This window comes from Ornithodoros turicata, chromosome 8 (assembly GCF_037126465.1).
Source record: "Ornithodoros turicata isolate Travis chromosome 8, ASM3712646v1, whole genome shotgun sequence".
Taxonomy (NCBI): Eukaryota; Metazoa; Arthropoda; class Arachnida; order Ixodida; family Argasidae; genus Ornithodoros; species Ornithodoros turicata.
Window position 1 is genome coordinate 39124324 of NC_088208.1, and position 18246 is coordinate 39142569.

General features: G+C 46.5%; 1 protein-coding gene and 1 long non-coding RNA gene across 2 annotated transcripts; one reads left to right on the forward strand and one right to left on the reverse strand.

Annotated features, from left to right (window-relative positions):
* The first annotated feature begins 6779 nt into the window (after positions 1–6779).
* On the forward strand, positions 6780–8152 carry LOC135367288 (uncharacterized). Its single transcript, XM_064600489.1, has 2 exons — positions 6780–7079; positions 7738–8152. The coding sequence occupies exons 1-2, from the start codon at positions 6828–6830 to the stop codon at positions 8008–8010; spliced, it is 525 nt and encodes a 174-aa protein (XP_064456559.1). The 5' UTR covers positions 6780–6827; the 3' UTR covers positions 8011–8152.
* Positions 8153–8587: 435 nt separating this feature from the next.
* LOC135367291 (uncharacterized) lies at positions 8588–9247 on the reverse strand. Its single transcript, XR_010414420.1, has 2 exons — positions 9152–9247; positions 8588–8841 (listed from the first exon to the last, which is right to left on the reverse strand). It is a non-coding gene; the product is annotated as an uncharacterized LOC135367291 (long non-coding RNA).
* Positions 9248–18246: the final 8999 nt, after the last annotated feature.

An 18246-nucleotide genomic window follows, 5' to 3' on the forward strand; every position in this document is an offset into this window, starting at 1 on the left:
TGCTCCCCTTTTTAAAGCGACAGCTTTATAGGGCCAATCACCGTGTAAGCCCGTCTGTGACTTTCTAGGCCCAGCCACCACGTGGTACCGTATGACCACGTGACGGGGTCACGTGATATGGCCGAGTGACGACCCTATAAAGATACACTTAAACGCGTTTGGCACAATCTTCAAAGGTGGAGCCATTCTTTTCTTCGGTATACCGGTGGTGGTGGTGGTGAAAGTGGAGCTCTTCGCCATGGTCGGCCACACTTGGAGTTCGATATACCTATCTCTCCTTACGATACATCGAATGCATCGGACGCTCGTCGTTTCCAGAAGCTTTTTTTCTTACGAGCCGTAGTGAATAAAGCATCAGAGCGCTGGTGGAGGCTCCGATGTCGCTAGAACAGCTGTGAGGTTCTGGGGTCGAATCACACCACAGGCCCAAGTTTCAGGCTTTCTAGACGGAACAAAGAATGAGAGCTGATGAAAAGGTACCCCATGCGGGTGCTTTTTCATCTACTGCATTGTTTATTCGGCGCAATGCAACTGGCCCTTGTGTGTCCTTCTGTGTTTCACTGCCTCAGCTGTACTACGAGGTTCCTAGAGGGATGTTTGTACTGTTCCCCTCGAATGTCGGAATAAAACTTGCGCTAAATCTCCCCCGCTCCCAATTCCGGCTTCTTCTTGTCCTTTCTCCACCCGTCGGCGTCTGGATACCGCTTAAGGCCACATTTGCTTCGCGGTGCTAAAATAGTGTCGCCAGCATCCTGTTCGGTGGAGTAGCCGTCCCTCTCATCTAACTTCTCCTCCCTTTTTTCGTTAAACTCACATAGGTGCTGATTGTGACAGGAGAAAGAAAGAATAATGGAGAAGTTAGCTCTTCATCGTAGGGCTGGCTACTCTGGTGAAGCAATCGTGCTTCGAGGTGCTTATTGCAACCATCAATTATACATTGGCAAATCTGCGCGCGAACCCAATGCAATGAGTGCATTGTTCCGGTCTAATTTCGTATTCCAGCTCATCTATCTCCTGGTTGTTCCATGAATGCAGCCTTCAATGGGGCGCGACCACTTCAATAGATTTGTCAGCCGCATTCAGCTCCGCCAGAGGGCGCGTCGCATGGTCTGGCCCAGCTACCACGTGCTTAGCAGTCGGGAAGGAAATTGAGGTCGCCGAATATTCGTAATTACGCGTTCTCTTCTCAGAGGAAGGCACGAGTCCGAGCAGTCGATGCTGCTTTGACTGCTGTGAAACAGTGTACGGACAAACATAATGTACTGCATTCACCACGAAGCGAAAATTAAATTGCCTCCATAGTTGGGCCAAACGCGTCCAAATGCGGCAGCTTTAAAGGGCCACTGTTGGCAATTTTTGGCCACGTGGTTTTGTCTCAAAACAAGGCCTTATATTGTTCATGGGCTGAGGAAAACAAATTCCCAGTTGATAAAGTGTTAATTAGTATTTTGCAAACTATCTCTAGGCTCATTGAAATGTCTAGAAAATATACTTTCGGATTAACCTAAACGTGAAGCAAGTGCTTCTCTATTTCAGTCTAGCTTGCGGCCGCCGTGTTATTGCCTGGATTGGTGCATCATTTCTTTCAAATCTTTCCTGAGCGGATATTGCAGCTGTCGGGTCCAAATCAAAGGATGACATTAGAGACTTACGGGGCCGGATTGCGTTGGTGGTTCCATCAACGACTTCCCTCCGGGACGCGATACGGGCTCCGTTGGAAACAAAGTTGATATCTGCAGCCCAAGGGGATAAAGCACGATTCCTGAAGGATTTCCCGAGAGGCGCGGACGTATCTTCGCTTATTGGGCTTTAATAATGACCTACTTTCAGGATCCTTTACTTGCTCGGTGACAGCCAGTATGGTTGTCATGGACACCGGACGATCTTTGATGGCGGCTCTGTCGTGGACGCTGAATTGGATCAAAGTGTTTAACGGTGGGCGTTGCAGAGAGGAAACATGAGAAGTATATATGAGTTCTGAGAGACGTGTTTGTGCGTTATCTGGTTGATGAGATATGAAGGCCATTAAGATGGGTAAGTGGGAAGGTGTTCCATATAGCGACAATTGAGAGTTTTAGTGTACCGTACGCTATCGCCTTTGCGTACGTAAGGGATAGCGTTGGTGGTTCTGCGCACGCGCAAACCATAAAGAGAGCTTCGCGCAGTGCGCAGAACCGCCACGCTATCCCTTACGTACGCAAAGGCGATAGCGTACGGTACACTAAAACTCACTAATGAGTTGAAAAGTTACCGGAGGCAAGTTGTACGACCGACGCGACGTCTTTCTCTCTCTCTCTCTCTCTCTCTCTCTGTGACGTCACAGTAGGATGAGTTATCGTATTCGCGGTGCCATTTTCTACGCAGCATCTATTGCATCCTCCTTCTCTTTTTTTAATTCCGTGTTTGCCCCGCGAAGCAACTGTGGCTATGAGCAGCGTACAGACGTGGAGAGATGGAGAGAGGACAGAAGGAAGGCGCGGGGGACAGGGTGTTTAGTGTGCGTCCTGGGCAGACTTCAGCGGGAACTGTTGCGTCATTTGTTTGGAATGTCTGCCGGAAAGCCCAGGAAAAACCTCAAACAGCACCAGCCGGTGGTAGGATTCGAACCCACTACCTCTTAGTCTTCAGCACAAGCTTGGCTACCACCGACGAGCAGACCCTTTAACCCGCTCTGCCATGCCGCTGATGAGTGCAGGCTGATGAGGCCAGTGGCAAGTCTGTCTGTGTGCGAATTTTTTTCCCAAAGAGTAGCAAGCCTTAGATTATGGCTAACAACTCTTAACTCATAATGATAATAATAATAAGAAAAAGAGGGCAGGTCTCACATCCATGCAAGTAACCGTCGTTCACATTCATCTGGCGTATAACTTCGCGTGAAGTGTCGTAAACCTTTTGATACTTATAACTGGATGCAACCTTGCAGATGAAACCTTGACACACGAACACAAAAGTCTAAGAATGCTGTTCAGACTTTTTTGTTTTTTGTTTTGAATAAATTGTCCAAGTCTGCTCTAGAGGCCACCGTTTGAAAGCTTCCTCTTCCTGCTGTTCCTTCAATGTCGAAATGTTTCTATAACCCGAGTACCTCTTGCTCCCTATAGCGCAGTTCTTATTCGAACAGATTCCTGTCTCATATCCGCAGGATGTTTTCGTCTGGAATAAATGCAGTCATTCGGAACTCATACCGTGCCCCCACTTGCGTAATCGTCTCAAAGGGCTTTAGCTGCTCTGTGAGATTATATTCCAGCGTTTCATGGCGCAGTCTCTTAATTTCGAAGTGTATTACTCCGTATGAAAAGGCTGGCGCTTTGAATGCGCTGAACCTTTTCAATAGCCGTCGCCGAAACGCAGAACTCAATCAGCGCCACGAGGCATGCACGCGGTACGTGAACACACATGATGATGATGATGGTGATGGTGATATTGATAATGTTGTAAAGGTTCTTTCACTGTCTATGGACGAAGTTGGACATCATAACCCTGAGATGAACAACAAGAAGTAGACCGACGAGGCTCAGAGGTCATGCTGGAGGGGGAGCAGATTACATAGAGAGGGCTTTTGCTTCTCGTTACAGAGTTCTCTCTTTTTGGGATTTTGGAGTAGGCTAATGAAATGTGATTGAAAAGGGACCAAGATAAGTTTCTTCTTGCGCCATGGAACTGCTATGGTTCTCAGAAGCCGAAGCATCGCCAAAGGGACATCTTAGCAACAGATCTGCCGTGGCAAATACGGGTATATAGAGTCGACCCTCGTTACCATGACCACGAGGCTGTGCTATTACGAAACAGAAGGCATTGCTGAAAAACATGTTACGGTGCGGAAAACAGTACATGTTCGAAACAATGTGTAACGTACAAATTGTACAAAAACATGTTACGCTGCAAAAAACATGTTGTTTGCGGAAGAAATCCAATATAGGTGTCTACCTTCAATCTGTAATTTCACTGTGTTTGATACTATTGCATAGATGGTCCATGGCAAACATATATCTTGCACCGACCATGGCAAAAAAAAGGTAAAGAAATGAAAAAGAAGAATAAAAAAATAACGAAAAATATATTCTATGTGTCTTCCGGTTGCTCATTGAACCGTAGAGCTGGTTCTGGCTACTTGATCGACCAACAAACAACTTTATCGTGAGATGAGGAATGGGGAGTTTCATCGCCAGGGGGCGATACTCTACCCCATTGCTGGTGACGATGCGAGGAACGAAATAATGAGCCCGTTCACAATAAGGATCGAGCATCGACCGATTTTCGTAGCCCATTGACTTATTGGAGAACGTTCCGCACGAAGTCCGCTTTCTCTGTGAGCGTGGCATCCTTGACGATGGCTGTCCTGGCTCTCCTGTCAGTGAACCACGCTAGCAGTGCCTTCCATAAGGACGCGTACTGTGGTGGTCCTGCACGAACAGTGCCCGTTCCGCCAACAAGAACTCCTACCCACTTCTCTGAATCTTTAGGCACTGTGAAGACTTTCCACCAGTGGAACCCGTGAAGACAGGTTCCACTGGTTCATGCGCCGATGGTCAAAATATTGAGGGTAGAATACACGTGGTCGCCTCCTATTTGTACAAAAAAAAAAAAAAATCTTGGTCGTTGTCGGATAAGGGAATTGTCGTAATAACGAAGACGATTTCCACGGGGAGGGAATGGTTCCTGAACAAAATGGGCATAAAAAGCGAGGACGTCAGATTAACGAGCATCATATTCAACTTTGGATAGAGAGAGCACCAAAATGCTACATACGTTGTCGCACGTGCATGCTGCCACAAGTTGGCGTTCTCACTGTTTCCAGTGGGATACCGGCAGTCTTAATGATGATTGAATCAAACGGTTATTCAATATGCGCTCAGCGTCACCGAGCACACACTCGTCAACCTCTCAGGGAGGAGCGGATCCAATGCTTCCATAGGTTGAGTTGAGTTGATAAGAAAAAAAAAAAAAGTGGTGTTGACGCGTTACATGCTAGGTGTGTTCAATGGCTATTGATTTCAATCATCATTGTAAATTGACTGAGTGGCAGGGGTAATAACGATCACCTAACGATCACGACTTCCAGCTCACGGTTGTTTACCGGCTTGAGAAAATAACGTGGCAGAAAAGCTGCCGGCGTGGAACCTCGTTTTGTCGTCCCTTATTCTTAACGTTGTGTTCGTTTTTCTTTGGCGGCTTCGAACACGGAAACGAGCTTGAAGAGATAACAAAAGTACAGCAATCAAAGCAAAACAAGATCTAGGGAAGGGAACTAATCATCGCCGATGCTTGCTGAGTGGTGATCACGAAACCGCCTCCCTCGAGTTCTCCATCAGTGATTTGGACGATGCAGAATGAAGGGTCACGCCATGATGCGTGTTCCACAATCAGGAAGTCCTGGGACTGATTCGGCCTATTACTTCAATGGGAACACGGCATTCCACGCAATGTTCGTGAAAGCTGCTGTGTTCTGCAACAGAAGTAGACAGGAGGAGCGACCGTAAACGTGCATTATGTTACGTAAATCTGCGCCATTCATTGATGTGTGTCGGGGACGACCGCGTGGGTGAACTGCACTCGGAAAAGAGGGCGGAGAAACACACTGTAACATATCGTCTCTCCACGCGTACAGATGATTGGTGAAAAGCAGGAACGGTTCGGATTATGGGTCTCTCGTTTTCGACGGTTATACGTACTTTACGAGGTACTATCAAGTAGGACGAAGAGAGGTGAAAAAGAGAGCTTATCTGGTTGTTTTATGAGGACATAAACCAATTCAACCTTGTATCATCCTTCGTCAATTTTTACCGCGTTTCGGTACTTTTCGAAAAGCACAAACGGCGAAAATGTGAAGCTGGAAGTATATTAAGTACAGGACGCTCGTGACTCAGGTTATGTACCAGTTAAACGACAGTGTAAAGACAAAGTTAATAAGTGTCTAGAGTAAACCAGATGAATTTGTTAAACGACTTGTTCAGAATGTATCCTTAATACATATTTAAATGCACCGTCAAACAGTAGGGGTGCAATCTCAGAGGATTTATCTTTTCGATAGTCTGAGTCCTCAGTATTCTTACGTCTCAAGTTTCGTCCCAATCGCGGTCATAATTTTTCAGAAAATTAAAATGGCGAGCAACACTGTGTCAAAGTTCTCACCAACTGCGCATTGCTCGTCAAGTAAGGCGCCAAAAACCACGTTGCATGCGGACAACACTGGGTCTAAAACGAAATATTTCGGCTACGTGCCGGCTACGAAGCCATCAGGAGCAGCAAGTAAGCCAGGAACATAGATCACTGTTGCTTGAAGAAACTGACGAATATTTTGCCACTAGACGTTGCTCCGAGCTGTTTTACCTCAATTTTGCTAGCAAATTTAGAGTAGCACAGAAGTCATTTTTAACACCCTGTTTTCTTTCTATATATATATATAAATATAAACTGTTAACCAGACCAATAAGATGCACCATGAGACGTAATTCACTCCACAGAGTCATAATTATCGCAGAAATTGAATTTGAAGCATTGAAGTGCTATTCGGTAAATTGACACACACACTTTCATCAGATGTCTTCAAAATGTTAGGCATTATCTGACACATTTCTAACTTCTTGCGCGGGGTTTACAAGCAACAAGCTGTTGAACTACGTTGACGGTACCTTTTACGGTACCTTTCACAATGACAACGGATACCCTCTGATGCGTTTAGCAGCTCAGTCATGCACCTTTAGTTAGCCCCTTATACGTTTACCGTTCGCTTCACCAACGATGATAAAGACGACACTGCACAATTAACCTCATGTCAATCGGCATCATCATCATCATCAGTTTGCTGAACCGCCGGGGCCTTGACCATGCAAAAGGCGCCTGCGGGGTCCCGGTCCATCAAGGGAACCGAGATCGTCGAGTTAGGTGCAGCAGAGCCGACAACCTTCCTCGGCCCACAGGATAACCCCACTCGATTGGAAGTGTTCAGATGGCGCGTCGAGGAATTCCTCAACCAGGGGCACATGATGCTGCTTATTCTGCGGAACCACGTCCATAACTCCTACCCGCAGTTCTCTCGGGAGTTCGAGCATGCCCTTCTATGCTACGGCATGCTTCAGGTACAGTGCACCCCACGAAGCACGGAGTAGATCTGGTTTGATAAGTGCGTGAGAACCTTTGAAACGCGACGAGAGTAATGTGGGCGAGGCATCAAGGGATGGCCTTTACGGTGGTTTGCGCAAACCAGGACAAGAGCCCTAGGAGGGAACTGTGTAAAATTGGCCAGTTCTTAGATGCACTCCTTGCTTAAGTTTGAAGTTACGCCGTTACTGACTGTGACCTGAGTGGTCTGACTTACTCCCGAATAGTATCTCATATTAAAATATTGTTTGTTTAGGAAGGAAATTGTTAATTTTTTTACATTATTTTACATTACATATTGCCAGCTTCGCAGGATGACTAATAAAATCTGAGAACAGTGACAAAACATGAAAGGGATCAAACGCCAGCGGCGTATCACTGATCCCCGTCATAGCAACATGACAACAAGAAAAAAAAAATAACGTATAGTAGTCCTGAAATATACGTAGTTCTCAAAGTCTAGGTGTCCCTGGGACACTATAATCAATCGAAACCAATGAAATGAGATATAAGGACATGTCTGTTTCTCATTTTTGTCTTTGTCAGGACATGTCTTTGTCTTATTTGGCGGTGCTCCAGAACGGCGAAATGCATAAACACAGCATGACAGACTTCGGACCTTTGCTTTCGGTGCAGGTAGAGATGACCGACTACTTCACTGCAATCAACAACTACAATGCCAACACGTTCGTTCAGAAAGACTTGAAATGGTGGCTCGACACTCTGTTCACTCGGGTTGCGATGGTCCTGTTTGCTGTCTTGGACAAGATTGAAGTTCAGGCACTCGACTACTTTGTCAACAAGGATCTCCTCAAGCAACTCTTCAGGCATCTACAATGGGACAACATTCTTTTCAATTGGAGGATTGCGTACGAAGTATCACCCTTCTCCATCACAACATTTCCATAGGGACACCGCTTGGACCATGAATCGAGTTATCTTTTTTTGTTTTATGGAAGAAAATAGTAACGTGCTTGACATGTGTTCCTTGATGAATTTAATGTGAAAGCTAAATCAGTCGGTATTCACGAATAAATGTGAGTGAACTGCGCTACAGTTTCTACAGGTTGGGTGCTAACTTGCTTACTACTACTACATTGCAAGTGACTCTCTGCGTGGTCCACTAGTACAGCATCCGTTAGTTGGAGGTCGTTTCACAGTCCCTGAAGAGACAGCAATGTGGTGGGATTGGCCGCAGAGCCATCCGTATCAGACAGTCTAGTGTCTGCTACCTAAGCGGCATTTGGGGAGGCTCATTTCTATGGTTAAAGTTGCTCAAAGCGCGGTCTTGATTGGAAGGACTTCTAATGATACGTCACATCACGTCACGTGGAGTAGCCAGCAGGACTCGGCATAGTGATAGCTACATAATGGCAGAAATAATTGTGTAGTTGGGGGAAAGAAAAATGCTGCGTCCTCGCACGATAAGCGAAAAGGTTAGTAGATTAGCATCTCAAGTCGTTTACACCTTCCGATTCACACCACACATGATAGTGACATTTATTCACATCGGCGCGAAGTCACACAGTCTAATCAATCACTTTGTGCGAGCCCCCGATGAATGCCGCCTTGGCAACTCCCAGTCCACAGAGCATCATGACGATGTACATAAGAACGATGATTGTGTAATACAGCTTCCTGTTGTCGGGAGGGATGTCGTCATCAGTTTGCATGAATACTTGGAGGTCGCCTTGTCCACGACAGGCTTCGTTTGCTGGGTGGTCGCCCGTCGCTGCCATGCTATAGCCCAAGGAGAAGAAATACGTATAAGCATCCCCCGAGGCGAAATTTTAAGCTTCCGCGTGCGTGGTCACGACACATGTCAGTTATGAAACGTGCAGTTCATTGTGTATTAAAAAATCAGCTACTTGATGTGATCGGTGCACAGGAGCTGTCATCTGAAATGGTATGTGCACCGTTACGACTCTCCTGCGCTTGTAGCACAAGTGCTGCGCATAGAGGTGTGAACAAACTCATCCCGCGCTACTGTTTAGAATGAGAATGTACATTTTCCTACTTCTCTTAGAGAGAGGGCATATTTTGATCTTACTTCAGCGTGGTTTGTAGTTGCTGCTGATGAGCTCACAGCGTGGATGCACTCTTCTTTCTCGAAATGGTGTAACTTCGTCTTCCATTTGTAGTTGGTTGGTTGGTGCCAAGCCGTTTGCCTGCCGATATAGAGGCATGCTCCTCGGGGGATTGTGCGTTCTGGGCTGACTTCGTGGAGCAATGTGCGGACATTTGCCTCACAGCCTCTGAGGGGAAAACAGACAGACAGCACAGCCGGGAACTTTGTGCAAAGCGCCGTCTATTCACCTTTTCCGGGAGATTTTTCTCGTGAGTGCAATCCCTACCGAATACGAAATAGTTTTACCAAATACGAGTGTGCGTCTGCAGCGCATTTACTATTCAATACCCCATATATAGATGAGATTTTCTACAAAGAAACAATTCGGAAATTCATGTACGGAAGATGATCTTCGAACGCGTTTGGCACATGAATCATGAACAGACCACGTACAGTTGTACGTGGTTAGCACTGCTTATCGAGGCAATTACTGAAACTGCTTTGATCAGCGCAGTGCGATCAGAAAGCGCTGAATAATTTCAGGATAGTATAGCTATTTCACAATTATCTGCATGTTTTGCGCATGTCTCTACCGTATTCACAGCGCAGAGGGATAAAACCACTCAAAAACACTGCACGTACGAAAAGTACGCATATTGTCTAACGTTGTAGTGAGGACAAAGACAACACAAGCCTCACAATGTCCGATGAATTCAATTGAAGTATATTGTCTGTCCTTGAGGACTGTCGTATTCGACGACACGCTTCATTCGTTTCCTTTATAAAAAAAGAAAAAAATTCTCTGCCGTGGTATTTTTACTCTTTCCCCTACCCGGTCACGAGTTTCCATCTTTCACGTGTCTTGTATCATGCGTCTCTATACTACTCAGCGCTATATCAGTAGAGATATACACAACCTTCCAAGCGTAGGATAGATTTCTATGCAAAATCGTGGATATCACGGCAAGAACGAGCCAAAGTCAGGCCATCAGCCGTGATATATCGCCTTCGCAAACGCTATATATTTTCCGCCGTACAACTTTCCTTTTATGATAATAACAAGGCCAGCAGGGGGAGCATATCGCACTCGCAAGACATATCGCAGTTGAAATCCCAAAAGGGCGCAGCGTCACCTACCTCGTAAGTATGTGCGCCGAATAATTTTATTTATGATCAGGCCTGGAATGCTTCAGTGACACCTTTCTCTCTCACCTTTCTGGTGACCCTCAAACACTGAAAGAAGGTGAGAGGAACCTGTAATTCGCGTATCTTTAACGTTTGAAAGAAGGCGTGCCTCTCCCGTAAAAGTAGGCGGGTCCTATGCTGCTGTAGCCAGATACTTCGGTTGATTATCAGCTCTGTTAAATACCTAGTACAGATTTCATCTTCGGAAGGCAGGTAAGGAGTGATTAACTACAGTATGGAAGAGGATAATCAGAGACGAAATAAAAATAAAAGCGTGCGGTGAGTTGCTTATACACTTCAGATACAAATAAATAGGATTTTTAAAAAAATCGTAGGATGGTTACGGTTGTGTAACGCGCTGCTGCGGGTGGATGTTGACACTTTTATTGCTGATGTGTGGAGAACTTATTGTGAAGTGAGTGGTGATGTTGTCAATATTCTTGACGAGGTCTCTGATTTGGAATACGAAGTCAATGCAGGTCTTTCTCGAGGTTGTTACGGCCAGTGTTCTGGTGGCGAGATGCAACATCGGCGCTTCTTGTATGCCGGTGATGAAGACCAGTGATGAAGCAGTATCGGCGATGGCATGTGGACTGTTAAGGCATATATAGGTGAGGTATGTTATAGCTCGCGAAACTGTTGCGGTGGGGGGCAAAGTAGACGGCCACGACGATGAGTCCGCTCTCAAATTGCACCGCACACATCTCACACACGTCTTTGCAGACTGCAAGGTCGTCTATAGGGTGAAGCGTTGACTCCATCTCGCATGTAGATGGCTACTCCGACCGCGCGGTTCTTCCAGTCGCGTCGAGAGACGCAGCTATACTGAAAGCCCTTCACCGGCCTGCAACGGTGCGGACCGACCGGAGACTTGAGACACGATGCACACAAGCGGAAGGTGGTAAGGTCGGCAGTTGGCAATTTTAGTCGAAGCAGCGCCGTGAGATCGTTCCTGAACCACAAGCGATCGCACACCGAGCAACTGTATCCGAATGGGTTCTTCCTGAGTTGCCTCGTTAAGCCCTTCGTGGCTCCCTCGGCTTTTGCTTGCCTCTGACGCCTCTTTGCCTCCGCTTCGGCGGCATGTACCGCAGTGTCTTGCCACTGAGTCCGCCTTGCCTCAGCTTCGCCGGCACGCGCGTTGGCATCCTGACGTGTCGCACTCTCTTGTTTGGGGCCTCGGCTGCACGACGAGCTGGGGCATCGCGAGCTCTGCGCTTCAGTTCGCCTTCTCGTGCCCGCCTCCAAGCTTGTGCGTAAGCAGGACTCCGTATCTCCATGGCGTCTGAAGCTGGCAGAATCACCAGGGTACGGTGAAGTTCGCCATATGGTGAAGTATGGCATAGTTCACCATACACAAGGGTGTTTTCGGTAAACTTTTTTTTTTCATCGTGCTAGCACTGTCCTCGTCGTCGTCCCCGCTAACACTGTGTTTTCTTCTAAATAATGATGTAATAGAGGATACAAAGCGCCCTCTACGGAGAACGTGAAGCACCACTGAATTGCTCTAAATGGGGAGGTAAATGTGATTCCTTCTGTGGACGCCGACGCCGCCATCTCGGGAAACGAGGCACTAACAGCTATCGCAATAAAAACTGTCTCTCTCGCAGAAGGACCGGGCGCAAGCAGCACATCTTTCAGTTCATTCGAAACAGCTCGCTGCGCGATTATTTTCTTGTTGTTATGATTTCGTCACTGATTAGCTTCTCCCATGCAGCTTACAATCAAATCTTCTTTATCTCGACGCGGTGAAGAATATTTTCTTGAGTTTGAGGGTAGGAGGAGAGACAGTGGACACAGAGGCCCACCAACCAACAAAAAAGAAAAAAAGAAAAAGCCAAAAAATAAAGAAACATATACGTGACGTTCATTTTTATCCGTCACAGATGTTTTATAGAAAAAAAAACAAGCTAAGAAAGCTACACAGACGTCGTCTATGCGGGTGGGTTTCACGGCAAGGGGCGGGGGGATCTATTTATTTTCACAGGAAAAGCCAGCCAGAAAGGACGGCTTGCTATTCCTTATTAAATAATTCCTTAGTGGCAAGGGGGTACCCTGTGGGAGAGTGCATGTAACTACCGCAGACTATAATTATCTAAAATTCATTAACTAACTTTTTTATTAGATATTTTCGGGAAAGAGAACGGAATAGAAGGCAATCCTTGATGTCTCTTGACGTGACGTTCGCAGTCCTGATGGGAGGGCCCATCAGGAGAATCGTGAGGTAGCAGCTGCAGACAAATTTCGGACAGCCAATCGCATGCTTGATTCCAGGCACGTCTGATGACGTCACAGGAGGAGATCGAGCCGGTGGATGGCTGCTTTCTCAGGGCACTTCGTAAATTTCTCTGCGCAGTGTCAATACATCGGACATCGTAAATATTGCGTATAGTGGTCTTCCGACAGACTGCTTGATGGATGATGGAAGGTTTAGAGCCACGTTAAATGTCACTTCTTTGTTACTTTAAGTTTGTTCAACGTTGTCTGGTAGCTAAAGACACATTATTGGAAGTGAACAGATGGTATGATGTGCTGTTGAGGCTTTTTAAGCCGTGCTCGTCAGAAAAGGTATACGTCATGGCGAGGATCAGAAGAGAGGGAGAGAGAAAAAAAACGAAAGTGTATGAAAACTACTTTCGCAGCCCATTTCTTGCTCTCCTTCAACGCCCAGGTACAGAACACCGACTTTTATTCGAAAGGCACGAACGCACCGCCGAATATATCAAACCTGTAACTATTGCAACGTTACCTCAACCCCTCAACCCACGCAGTCATCTCGCAATAGCCTCTTCAACATGCCACGTCGTTTCCTGCGTATAAACACGGATTTTTTTCTTCCCAGTGACTGTTTGTTCCATGTTTGTGCGAGATGACGAACACGCGTTCTTTCGAATCCAGCGCAAAATTGGAAAACGCATTCCTCTAATGTTGGCCCAGCGGTACGTCTACGCTTTGCGGTTTAACCTGTGTGCACAGATACATACTGCCGAGTGGAATGCAATATCCTGAATGAATTCTTAGCTGCAAGGGTGGGTCCCTCCGTATGTATACAGAATGTTCCGCAGTGGGAATCTTACACAAAGAGCTATAGCAGATGAGGTATACTCCGGTAGAGTATAGGAAAAGTCAGGTCCAGTAGTAGAACAAACACTTTAGGAAGCTTCATTGCCGTTTTTCAGTTGTCTACCAAGAGGTAAACTGGGTCACAAAAACACCGGTGCACACTGGATGTCCCGTGTCGGATGTCCTGGAGGTCCTTGTGTCGACATATAAGGGAAGAACCAAATTCTCCAGCACGTTTAGTACACTGGGGATTGCTATTTGAGCGAGGCGGTGTCTCAACGCTATTTATTTATGTATTTATTTATTTATTTGACACCGACGGCTGTGTATATGCGGAGATGAGCATCGCACAGCACGCGTGCGCCACAGGAGGAACTAGACAAGTCCACTGAAGAAGCGCGATGCGAAGGTGGCGCGATACGACGTTAGGTATCACGTGAGGTGTGGTGATGCAGGTGGCGGGAGTGGAAAGCACAAGACGCCAGGCCTTTCGCCACGATGGCTCCGCCGAGGAAGATCCTTAGTGAAGGTTCCTCTCTTGTGTACATGCACTGCGAACTCGTTCAGAAAAAAATTGTAAATATTTGTAAACATCGGAACGGGGCTCGAGTTGCAATGCATTTGTAAGGGATAATTTCGAAATATTAACACATTATATGTTAAGAACTCTCAAACGGAGAGACCAGCGGCATGGCCGAGTGGGCTAAGGCGTCCGCTCGTTGGTGGTAACCAAGGTCGTGCTGTAGACTGGGAGGTGGTGGGTTCGAATCCTACTGCGGGCTGTGCTGTCTGAGGTTTCCCTGGGTTTTCCGAAGACTTTCCAGACGAATGTCGGCACAGTTCCCCCTGAAGTCGGCCCAGGACGCACACTAACCCCCCTGTCCCCCACTCCTTCCTGCTGTCCTCACTCCATCTGTCCACGTCTGTACGCCGCTCACAGCCACAGTTGCTTCGCGGCGCTAACAAGCAATAAAAAAAAATCAAATGCTGAGAAAGAATCGTGTTAAAGTCTGCCCATAATGCGTAAAGCGACACGGCTGTCGCTGTATTTCGGCTGCGAGTACCAAACGTTGCACAGCTACTCCGAATTTTTTTTCTAGTGCCCACCAACGTGGAATACAGTGTATACGTGTCTCTATAGTGTAAGCTAATACCTGTGCGACATGGGCAGAACAAATGACATCGTCTAATGCCATTCCGGTCCCGAACGGCATTGTCCACAAAGTCCATGCCACACGTCAGTCTGTCAGTCTGAAACGAAATTAAAACCCACGATGTCGATGCCACCCACTGACTTGTCAAGTAAAATTTATGCCCCTTTAGAAACTTAAAGGCTATTAAACAGGTCGGAAGGGCATGTAATATTGCGACATTTACCAATAGTAACTTTATTTTCATGCGGATAAGCTGTAATAAGCCCTACTAACGTAGTGACGTCTCCATTTTTTGTCTTTATCACATCACCATCACCAACGTGGTAACCTAAAAGCCAACTGGTAACCAATTCAAAACAAACAATGTGTCATCTGTTGCATCGAGCCAATCGTCGTGTAACCTCGAACTATGAAATAATTTTGTGCTGCACGGTATACAAAGTGGTTTATGCATCAATAAATCTGTTACTCCGTGGGAGCGAGAGTAGGAAGTTCATCCGCGAATGAGTTGTGGCGATCTCATTAAGCAGAAACTGTCATTCCGACAAATGTCATTAAATATCTCCGAGAGGCACCGCATGGATGACATTAAGACGTAAGGGAATAAGCACTTCATGTCATTTTTCGTGTCATATGGCAAGGGTATAAGCTACCGTTTACGCTATAGTCTAGCCTTCGAAACATAGGATATATTAGTGTCACCTACGCAAGTACTCATCACCTCAGTTACTACATTGGCATCGCTGTAACGCACGACTTAGCAATTAGAAGAAAAATTGAAGAAAACGCTGATATCGCCCCTTACTATACACGGCGTTTAATAACTCTTACCAGGGAGAGACGTAGAAACTGCTGGCGCACGTAGAAAGATAATATCACGTCAGTCGATTCCATAACCACGCACACTTTGGACTACGACGCCACCCAGCGTCTATAACGCAGCAAAAATGCTTGCCTAATGGCAGTAAATAGGACGCGAGCGCCGCCGTGCGGAGACGTGATAATGACGATATCGAATGAGGTACGTGAGTGCTTAGAATGCGGGTGAGTGATTCCATTTCGCATTAGGAGCCAGTGACGCCCTCCCACGGCGCGGAAATGGCGTTTTTCCCGATTGGCTTCGGTTGCTGCTTCAGCTTATGTTCCGCATGAGACACCAATGGCGACGGATCGAGAAAGACGTGCTTAGTTGTTGTTTTTGGCTTTTAATAAATGACACTTTTCGCCTGGCAAGATAAGCACGTCTCTGGAGAGGACCTTCTTGGGCACGATCAAGATGTGTGCACGTCAACCTTATGGCTCGTGTAGCACCTTTTTTTTTTTCTTCGCGAGCATTCGGGAAAGGAAAAGTTCCACGTCAAGTTTTTCTGCCTTTGATTTCACGTTAGCGCTGCCAAGCACCTGCGGCTATCAGTGGTAGACTGGGATTTCGTCTTTAATGGTGCTTGCGCAGGAGCAGTAAAGCCGACCCCCCAACGGGACAGTCGTTATTGTAGACACCTCGGTCGTGTTGCAGAACTTGACTGTGAAAATTTTACGCCAAATAAAAAGCAACAACAACAACAACAAGCATTTCGATGCTAATAAGCACCGAGAATACAAGCGGCGAAACCACAACAAGGTCTCCAACATTATACCGACCATACCATAATGTGAAACTCGAATGGGTGGTCACGTCCGTATCATCCGCGAGGGGCGCTATAAATCTGCCCGCGGGATCCCTATCGTCAGGGCCGGCGTCTACGGGGGGGGGGGGGGGGGGCAATTGTCCGCCCTGAGCCCATTTCCCACTTGTCCCCCCGTAGGCGAAAAGTAGGCGCCGGCCCTGCCTATCATGATTGGAGGTTGATATTTACAGTTGCCGTAAAGCGGTTGAGGCGCAATCTTCTAAAATAATAATATTATTATTATTATCACTTTCTAACATTGTGCCTCTTATAAAATAAGTTCACTCAATACCGTTGGCCTCCAGGAACGTCACAATTTTCGCCCTAATCACGCTCGTAGTTTTTTTCGAGAATCGAAATTGGAAATTGCGGGCAACACTGTGGCGAAGTAGACACCAACTTCGCGTTGCCTGTCAAGTACGGCAGCGAAACTACATAGCATGTGCAGGACACTGGGTCTAACACAACGACGTCCATCCACTGTGCGCCGCGTGGTAACCGAAACCACAACAAAAAATGCCGGAGACATGAGCGCCAGTGTTGCCCGCTAAGATGAGGGTTGTTTCACACCAGGCGTCGCCTCGATCGATTTTATTGTAATTTCCACAACAATTAAAAAAATAGAGCGACATATCACTTGTGTGCTATGTTGCAAGGTATTTATAAGCAACGAGCTCTTAAACGACACGAAACATGTAAGCTGCATGCTTGTTGGTTTACGAAGGGCCCAAGCGGGCACACTGCCGCAGAAGACAACAGCTCCCATCAATGATGATGATGATGATGATGATGATCGTGTTGGCCGTTCCCTTTATACCGGGCGGACAGCGTTCTGCGGGTCAGTGCGCGTCCTAGCCTAAAAACACAGTAGACGCACGTCAATGCACGTAGAATGATGATGATGATGATGATGATGATTGATGTGAACCACACAGACGACAAACGAAGAAGAAGAAATCAATTTTCCAAATGCTATTCTTCCTCCGCAGTTCTCTTTCTAAATTTTGCTTCCCTCCTTACCTCTGACGTAGCACGCACATTTATTCCGGGCAGGATCCGCAGCCCCAGAAGTGCATCCATCTCTTTCTGCTTTCCGCAGCGTCTGCAGAACGAAACCGGGGACGAATAACCGCTGCCGTTCCAGGGATCACGTTCTGCAAAACGACCGTAAAGCGACACATCGCGTGCTATCGGCAAGACGCCGTAAATTTCAACTTCTGCCTCCGCTTTTATTCACTTTATTTTTATCGCTGTCCAAGTCGATTTTTGTTGCTCCTCGCGTGCTTTATCGAGCAAAGAAGATGTATTCGCCTCGCGGAATCATGTTTCTGGCGTTATGGTTTTGTAGTTGGTGTAACCGAACACGAATACCACTGAGAAATCAGAAACTTTTTCGGCGTTGGTTGTAGAAAAAAAGAAAAAAGAAGGAAACAAAAGAAAAACGCAATCTCCATCTTTTTGGGTACGCAGGTTGGATGTTTTTGAAGTGAGCTGTTGGTGTGTGTAATACGTGGAAATTAACGACGCGGGACCAATTATAGTTTGGGGTACGAGACAAAAATATCGGCCACGATGGTAGCATAATAGCCATTAAGGAGAAGACGTAAAAAATACAGATAAAAAAAACGAGGGAAGCCAGGGTCAGCGGAAGGCTTCTAAAAATAAACTTTGTGATTGCTTCTGCACCGCCTGCAATGTTTATAGGTACTTTACAGGAGGACGTGATTTCTGTTCAATCGCCTTCTTTCCTACACCACCAGCTGCCCGAGCCAGTACTATGTCATCGAAGAGAATGTGAATAAAATATGTCGAATATGTGCTCCACAGAATGATTTCTGTGGCGTCGCTATGATCATGTTTTTTTTTTTTTCTGAATGCTCCGGTTAACGTCGTACCTATCACAAGACACTGAAAATACGTGGAGAAGAAGAGAAATGGAAACAGTTCCCGTGCTTTGCTTTAGTCTTGCAGAACACGGGCCCGACTTCCTTCTGACTGATCCGTGCCT

Excerpts from the sequence above, each read along its gene's own strand:
- LOC135367288 (XM_064600489.1), top strand. The coding sequence starts at position 6,828 with ATGCAAAAGGCGCCTGCGGGGTCCCGGTCCATCAAGGGAACCGAGATC. Across the intron at positions 7,080-7,737 it reads TATGCTACGGCATGCTTCAG|GTAGAGATGACCGACTACTT; the intron begins GTACAGTGCACC and ends CTTTCGGTGCAG.